General features: G+C 39.3%; 1 protein-coding gene across 1 annotated transcript; it reads left to right on the forward strand.

Moving 5' to 3' along the window:
* Positions 1–599: 599 nt before the first annotated feature.
* Positions 600–7936, forward strand: LOC143845893 (uncharacterized). The gene is made up of 2 exons (XM_077354299.1): positions 600–1187; positions 7713–7936. Exons 1-2 carry the CDS (start codon positions 702–704, stop codon positions 7755–7757), a joined length of 531 nt encoding a protein of 176 aa, XP_077210414.1. The 5' UTR covers positions 600–701; the 3' UTR covers positions 7758–7936.
* The last annotated feature ends 1045 nt before the right edge of the window (positions 7937–8981 follow it).

Genomic DNA, 8981 nt, shown 5'->3' on the forward strand with positions numbered 1-8981 from the left:
CTGCATGTGTCTTTCTCTCTCCTCTGGGTTAGAGAGAGAAAGAGGAGAGAGTTAGACACATGGGGAGTCGATTTATCAATTTGGGGGGTTGATTTATCACTGCCCTAAAATAAATCTAGAACATAATTTTAGATCCTTGGTGAAATAAGGAGCGTTGATTTCAACATCGTCCATAATCTTGATGATCTTGCATTGATTGACCCTGAAAAATATGATCCGGCATAATCTCGGTCTCGATCAACGATCGATGCCATCCGTTGCTTGATCTGACGGTCCAAAATTTTCTGCTTGTGGTTCTCGGCCTACGAACTGCATGGATGCACTGCATCAGGCAAATAATTGATGGTTGTAGGATAATTTGATTTGTGAGAAGATCTTACAAAAATCAAACTACTGAGATGATCTTAACCATTTGATTTGTGATCTACAAGATGATTATTAACAATTAGCAGAAATAAGTGTAGAGATGTTAGGGTTATTCTAGTCATTTTATTCCAAAATATTATAATTTCGCCCCATCCTTGACAGGACCTAAAAATTGTCTCTTAGCATTGATTGTGAAAGTGACTTTGAAGGTAGTCTTTCTCCCCTATAAAGAAGCTGCATTCAAATCCTTTGCACTCCAAACCCTCAAAACTTGCTCAAAAACCCCCTTTTTCTCCTGCAAAACCAAAAAACATCATTTTTCGCATTTCAGAGAAATGCTTCCCTCTTCGAAAACCCTCCTCCTCCTTCTCTTTTCATTCTCCTTCTTTTCTTCCACTTTCGCAGACTCAGCGATTTCAGAATCCAACAACACCACAGTCTACGAACTGCTCCCGCAATTCGGACTCCCCAGCGGACTCTTGCCGGATTCCGTCCAAAACTTCTCTCTTTCCGATGACGGAAAATTCGTCGTTGAATTAGAGAAACCCTGCTATATCCAATTCGATTATCTCGTCTATTACGATCGAAGAATCACTGGTACGATCAAATACGGATCGATCTCAGATCTGAAAGGGATCCAAGTGAAGAGATTGTTCTTATGGTTTGATGTTGATGAGATCAAGGTCGATTTGCCACCGTCCGATTCTATCTATTTTGAGGTTGGATGGATTACCAAGAAGCTTCAGATCGCGCAATTCAAGGACGTGCGATCCTGCAAGGACAAGGGTTTACTTCAAGGGGTTTGCAAAGGCCTCTTACGGGTAATTAGTTTTCTTTTTCTTTTATTTTTTTTATTTTTTTTTTAGGCTTTGACTTGATATCCTGTTATGTTCTTTTATTAGATTAGTGGTTTGGTTAAATATGTTTTGACAGTGTTGAGAAAGTCCGTCCAGAAATAAACGGAAAGTAGAAATAAACACAAACCATAAGATGAACACCGGGATTGTAAGTAGTGGTTCGGCCAAGATGCCTGCGTCTACGGGATTTTAAGTAGTAGACCAACTTGCAAACCACAACCCTTTCCTTGCTTCTCTCAACCAAGACCGTACCCAAGAGAAACCTGAGAAAAAATTTAGAGGAAACTCTTCCTCCCTCTCCCCTTCTCTCTCACTTTCTCTAGCAACTACACTTGTACGTGTGTTTTCCCTTTTAAACTTAGGTTTTCCAAAAACCTAAACCGTCCCATTTCTATTTTGGTTACCCACTAGAACTTGGAATACCAAGTTATGGGAAATGTTAGAATATATTAAGATCAACGGATCTAAGCTTGGATTGTAGGGTGGTAGGAACAGTTAGTTTTTTAGTTTTGTTATTTGTTTTCAAATATGATTAGTTATAGGCAGTTACACATGTTGTAAACCGGTTGTAACAGCTTGTATAAATATTTTCAAACATTTTCCCTAAAATTTCAAACATTTTTAGGAAACGCGGCAACTTTCCCAACAATCCCCATATTGGCTTGTTTCCCAGCCAAATGAAGATTTTCCATTGATGTCGCCGCAAACCACCATTTGCCTTCTGAAGTACCTTCACACCATCGAATCATCTCGGTTCTGACTCCAGCGGACTCGATTAATACGGCCAATGCACATGTGTAGCTATGCACAGGTATAGCTGCCAACTCGTTGACTTACCCAGTCAACCTTGGAGAAGGATCTCAGTCAATCCTTCCCAACACAAGAACTATCATCTCCTTATCATCGTATGCAACTTAGAAATATATCTCTGCACCAATGTAGGAAGAGATCCTGTGCGTGCACCACTCTATTTCCACCAACCATCGAGATCTTAGGAACACTATTCACTATGTCTCTGATCAAATGATGCATCCGATGTACTCGGTATCCCTCATCGGCTCTGCCTTTCCATCATTTCCTTTCAACACCTTAACCAGGCTCCGTTGAACAAGGATGTCTTTCACTCTCATCTATCTTAGGGTGAAGCTAACCTTTTTGTTAAACATGTCGATGTTAAATTACTTAGAAACCGATTTTAACGTCATCTCAGATCACCCTCGTTGCAGAGCTCCACCTCAAATGAGAGAATTCCACGAACAATCTTTCTAGCACCAGCGATCGCTCTAATCGTGTTCCAACCACAACACCCACAATCACTCCAACTGCAGCCCAATGACGATCGCTCCAATCTGAACTCTGATACCACTTGTTGAGAAAATCTGCTTAGCAAATCTAATCCCGTCGTGCACAAAGAGGTGAAAAGGAGAAATAAATATATAAACCAAATGTTGAACACCTAGATTTTGCATGGTTCAGCCAAGATACCTACGTCCACAGGCTAGAACACGATCTTCGCTATGAGAAAACAATATACAAGGATTACAGAAAGATTAAATTGCTAACCCACAAACCACAACCCTTTCCTTGCTAGATTAAACTGCTAACCCACAAACCACAACCCTTTCCTTGCTTCTCTCAACCAAGACCGTACCCAAGAGAAACCCGAGAAAACTCCACAAGAGAAAACCCGAGAGGAAACTCTTTCGCTCTCTTGCTCTCTCCGTTTCTATCCTCTCTCTTTCTCCCTCACTTTCTCCAGCCACCACACTTGTACGTGCAGTTTCCCTTTTAAACTTGGGTTTTTCAAAAACCTAAACCGTCTCATTTCTATTTTGGTTACCCACTAGAACCTTCTTTTTTTCTGAAAAGGTTAGAGGGATGCAACACGAGGACTTCCCAAGAGGTCACCCATCATAGTACTACTCAAAACTGACAGGGGTGCAAACCAGAACTTGGAAAACCAAGTTATGGGAAACAAGGAAACTTTCCCAACAGATTGTTTACTCAAAAGCTCCGATACTCGAATTTTGAAAATATAACTCGCAAATTTTTGGGTTTTGTTTCATGGGCATATACTATTGCTTACATTCCAACAATTTGTTTATGATGAAGCAGGTGAACTAGATATCAAGTTTGTTTCAGATCGAATGTCCAGTTCTTCTGTCATTGCAAATCACAATCCCAGCAAAGCAAATGTTGAATAGCTCTAGAAATTTTTTGTCTTCGCACATAGTGCTCTTTTCTAGCATTAAATGTACAATGAGAGGGACAAAAGGGTTCTGTAACCGACAATTTTATCTTGATTTGGGGAAGAACAGATGATTTCTCTACTTGGACCCAATGAGTTTATTTAGAACTCATGGGGTTCCCTAAGCCCAACATTGTCTGCACACAGTAGCTTTAGTCTAGGCTTCCTTTCTTTGGGATAACCGGATAATGATACATCTGCCTACAGGTTCCCCCCCAACCCCTTTATTTTTTCAAATCAATAAGCCAATCAATTTTGTTTGTGTTCTCCATATCCTAAGTTGGTGCTTCTATCCATGCCGTAAAAGGAGGAATCTTCCTCATGGGTGCCGCTTCCATGCTAGAACTGTGATTCGTCGCTCCTTCCTCCACTCCTTAGAAAGGAGCGACCAAGGAACACAATCCCGAAGAGCTGGAAACCGCTCCATGGTGCTCCTAACCTGCTCCTATTACTCCATCAGTCTCATCATCACTAACTTCCGTGCATCAAACTTCTCAAACTCTTTAAAATACTTCATTGGAGTAAGTACAAAGGAGTCTTTAGAAGGCTCGAGGAGATAGGAAACGAGAATGAAGATGATAACAAATTACTACTTTTGAATGTACTTAAATTTTGAAAGAATTATGAAGATGGTTAGAAATTACTATTTTTTGATGTACTTGGATTTTGAAAGACATAAAAATATATTATATAAACGCTCCTATGGCACTCCCAATCTTAGAGACTCCAGCTTCCCTGCCCCTGCCCCAGTACCCGTTTCGTACTTCTAAGATCCATGCCCTCTTTCTTCCCATTTTATCTTTCTCGCATCTCTTCCTCTCTCTCTTTTTTTTTGTGTGTGATTCTCTTCCTTTCTGGGATACTAATGATCAACTTGATCCCATCCTAAATTGCATGCCATTCTACTCACAAGAATAGGTAAGGGACCCATCACTTCATCATGTGGATAGCGTTTCTACTGCTTCGCATGCTAAGGCAGTTTCAAACTGAGAAGCCAATTGGCTTGCTTCCATACAGTCTACTACCTTATCGTTGTCGCTATCTGTCCTGCATTCCTAATATATATGATGCATGTGTAGTTAAGAAAACAGCAATCACAATTAAGACAAATGAAAATCACAAATTAATCGCATAAATGAATGTGTGTGTGTGTGTGTGTGTATCCATGTAAAATGATTTTTTTAAGATGGTAATTTGTATTCACAAAAAGAAACATATACAAGAGAGGACCAGATGTCCCCTAGGTAGACCCGAGCAATGCCATCTTTAGCCAAGGGGAAAAAATACAGACCTCACAATGATTACACGATGGGAAAAGAATTTGCTAGTAAAAAGACTCGAACAAGTGATGCCATCTTTAGCCAATTTGTCCGCTTCTTTATTGGCTGCCCGTTATTGGCGGAGCAAAGATGGATTGAGAAAGCAGATAAAAGATCCTATTTCCAAAATGGTTGAAGCTAGAAGCTATGGGCCTTCAGATAATCCCTTCACATAATTCATGACATTGTTCATCTCCCTTCAAAGCATCCCATGTAAAATGATTGGAAGTTAGGCAAAAAGGTTGTACATGGTTGCTTGACATCATTGTGCCTCAGCTGCTATTAGTATGCCATCTGTTGGTGCTTAACTTCCATAGCATTGTCTTTGTTTCTTTATAAATTGCAACATACCTCAAGCTTTCCTTAGACATTTTCTGAATGAGAGTTGTCCTCAACCTCTCTGTTTTTGCACCCCATATTCTCATGTTTTCTTTCACATCTGCTGTCTGGAATAAATATTTTTGATGGTATAGTAGTGAACCGTCGACACAAGTGTGCTTCATGTTTTGAATTATGTGTTTATGGATACATATGCATGTTGTGTGCACAGTGAGGTTTGTATTTGTTAGAAACTTACCGAATTCTCCAAAAGCTTAAGCTGTTGGAGAAGGGCAGTATTTAATCTTTTATACTTTAACACTCCCCCTCCTGTGTGGCCCACTTGGCAAACACGGGGCACATGTGGTCCCACCTTGGGCCGACAATTGCTTGTGGATTTTTATTTTTTTTGACATCAGGGAGGTTTGAACTCGAGTGCTTTGGCTCTGATACCATGTTAGAAACTTACCGACTTCTCCAAAAGCTTAAGTTGTTGGAGAAGGAGGGTATTTAATCTTTTATACTTTAACAGTATTCATGCACATTGAATCATCCAAGGCTTATGTGTTGATTTTATCAGGCAAAGGATATATTTCTGAACCTAACCAACAATTTAATGAAGCATCATTTATATGTCCCCTAGATAAATTTGGGTTTATATGTAAATTCGAGGATGGATGGTAGATCAGTATTTTTTCTTTTTTTTTAATGGTAGAAGCTTTTCAGTAATAATTAAGGAGAACCGAGGAGGTCCACCCAAATACAGAAAAGAGAAAAAAGAACAAAAATAAAGATATAAAACAAAGAAACAAACAGACAACCCTCCTATGGGGGCAAGAAATCAAACATTTGAAGGTCCTGACTATTTACTCCTTCCCTGGCTAGTCTGTTTCCAATCCCATTTGCTGATCTTCTAACATGACAGAAGGTAACCGAGTAGCCCTCCACTCTATCTCTGATCTCATCAAACAGATGAGCAAACCTCCATGGGGGAACCAAAGAGTCCTTGAGCCACCATATGACATTGAGAGAATCACCTTCCACTATCAATTGGTCCAGGCTATTTCTATCCACATAAGTGATACCTTTATGAGCATCCCTAACCTCCGCCTCACTAGCATCCGCTACCCCAATCGGTCCTGAAAAAGCCCAAGAGACCTCCCCCCTTGAATATCTTAGAACACCCCCAATGCCAGAGGGTCCCGGGTTTCCAACACTCGACCCATCAAAATTAAGTTTCAGCATTCCATTTGGTAGGGGTTGCCAATTCTGGATAACTATTGGCCTGGACTCCATACTATTGCATACCACCTTCCATCCCTCCCATAACTCAAAAGCCGAAACAAAGCAAAAAAGAGGAATGGATTTGGCCCAGACAATGGTTAAAGAAATAACTTTTGTGAAGAGAAAAATTGGAAGACTTTGCCACACCTTCAAATACTCTGTCATTTCTCTCTTTCCATATCACCCACAAAACTTCAAGAAAAGAGAGCAACCAAATCACCTTTCCTTTTTTCTTCCAAGGAGTCGAAGTCCATCCTTCAAACAACTTTTTAATAGTCGCCGGGAACACCCGCTCTATCCCAAATCTTGACAATATGCCACCCCAAACCTCTCTAGCTATTCTGCAGTGAATAAATATATTTATACTGATCTATTAATATATAGATCAGTATTTTTTCCTTCTCTTTCTTTTTTATTACATTTTTGTTTCTTTGAATTGAACGGTACAAAAAGAAGCTTTTGTAACAGAATCAAAGAACCAATAAGCTAGAAACAATCATGGTTGAAAACTTTTCTGTGTTTGCTCTTGGTGAAGGTTATCTAGGAGAGGTGTCACATGTAGAGTGTCTTTACTCGTTCCTGTCACAACTTTTAGGAGCTTGTGCTTATTCGCCAAACCTTCTTCCGCTTTCAATGTTCGGTACTAAGCTCCACATGTCATGTATCACCCAACTTTTTTTCAGACTAAGTAATGGGACTCCCATCTTTTAGAGTAAGCCTTTTTAGTATATGCCGGTGGGTGGGTGGGTGGGTGGGTGCACACACAATGGAGAAAAATTAGTCTTTGAGTGCGCAGGGATTAGTTTCTATGTTCGATATTAATACTAAACTACTGTGTACCAACTCTCACATAGTACCTTTTTTTAATACTAAAAGACTACGTACCAACTCTTGGTCTAGGAAAAGCTTTGCATGATTTCCCAGTGCTTTTGAGATGATGTGACTGAACTTTCTGTTTCTTTGGCATATATACACTTGTCCTAGTTGATAAAGTCTATATGGCATTAAAATTAAATGGATTATCAACAGGATAATGTCTCTTTCTGTTGGCTTTGCTCATGGACTATAAAGGGCTTGTGTTAAGAGAGTTCCTTCAGTCGGCCAAAAAAGAGCCCAAATGTGATCTGGGAAGCTTTCCCTTTATTCCTTTCCTATTGTAGAACTGTGAATCAGTTGGTAACTATTTTTCAGTCTTGAATTCTAATGCTGCTACGGGGCTACCAATATATGCTTAAAAAAGAATGAATTCCTCCTGTTGCTGATCAATCCACCCCTCTCTCAGCTCTGCTAACTTGGATTTATGGTTTTCAACTTTTGCAGGTTCCAGCACCAGTAAGGGAAGCAACCTTGCTAATTACAGAGTAGACAAGGACACATTACATGCGAATGTAGCAAGGTCTGAGTAAACTCAATTCTTGCACAATCAACCCTTCACTTTACGATCCAAAATCTTGTAATTATCTCTGTAGACCATTGATGAAGATCTATATGTGTGTGCTTTAACTCAATAGACAAATTCTATCTGCACTTGGGTTGTTATTCTCTATGGGTGTCGTTCCTAAATCTAATTATGCCAAATCCATTTAGAAATGCATTCCATAGTATTGATGAACAAGACCTGATTAGAGCATTATTTCCATAGTAAAATTTATAATCAAAACATAATTTTTAGATTGATTTTTCACTGCTGTGTCCATCCTCTTGTCAGCCAGACTCTATGCTGACGTATTACTCAAGAGATGAGACTCCGGTGGTGTCGGTGTTGTTTAGCCGTTGAAGATGACTTCTCTACTCTATTGAAAATTAACTCATGAAATAGAGGGTGCCTTTGCAGAAATCATGTTTTTTTTTTTCCTAAGGCGACCTTCAGTTTAGCATTCCTAAGAGTAATTTTGTCCTGTCAATAAAATGTTATGTTGTCTATAATGGTTCGATTGTTTGTTCAAGGGCCCACCTACCAATTACGGATAAACTAATGGGTTTAAAGTAAAACAATTCCGATTTGAAAGTTGAGGTTGGAGCCGAAAGTTCTCATTTTTTAGGCTTAAAAATAAGAAATTTTTATATGAAATCTCCTTCAACCTTCTATATCATAAAAAGAGGAATGCTGACAATATGCTCAAATTGAGATTTTTTCCTTGTAAGGTAATCAAGTTATGAGAAATCCAATTCATTTTTTAAGCAAAAGCTCAATCCATGCCAACCCATGTTTCCTAATTCCACAGAATTAATATGACACGTTAATCAATGGGTTCCAACAGTAAGTGTAATTTCTGTTGAAGCATAGACCCGGGAGTGGCCTGAAGGCCTGGCAATTTTAAAACGGACTCATTCATTAGACAGAAAATTGGCAAGATTTTGTGATCTACTGCCGAAAATATTCAATTCCAAATACTCAGTATATCAATATCGATGGTATATCAATATCGATCAGATCCAATATCTGTTATTGGGAATGCTCAAAAAGAATATGGACTACAAGCTCTACCATATGTGTGTATGTTAGTTAGGGTTGTTGATCTACTAATCCATTGGAAAGCCATTTATATAGTGGCCTAGTCCCCTGCTGAATGGCAATCTTATTCACCC

This window comes from Tasmannia lanceolata, unplaced genomic scaffold (assembly GCF_043159265.1).
Source record: "Tasmannia lanceolata isolate RefF3 unplaced genomic scaffold, GAP_Taslan_0.1 ptg000015l, whole genome shotgun sequence".
Taxonomy (NCBI): Eukaryota; Viridiplantae; Streptophyta; class Magnoliopsida; order Canellales; family Winteraceae; genus Tasmannia; species Tasmannia lanceolata.

Coding starts and splice junctions, on each gene's coding strand:
- LOC143845893 (XM_077354299.1), top strand. CDS start 702: ATGCTTCCCTCTTCGAAAACCCTCCTCCTCCTTCTCTTTTCATTCTCC. Junction 1,188..7,712: donor TTTGCAAAGGCCTCTTACGG/GTAATTAGTTTT, acceptor CAACTTTTGCAG/GTTCCAGCACCAGTAAGGGA.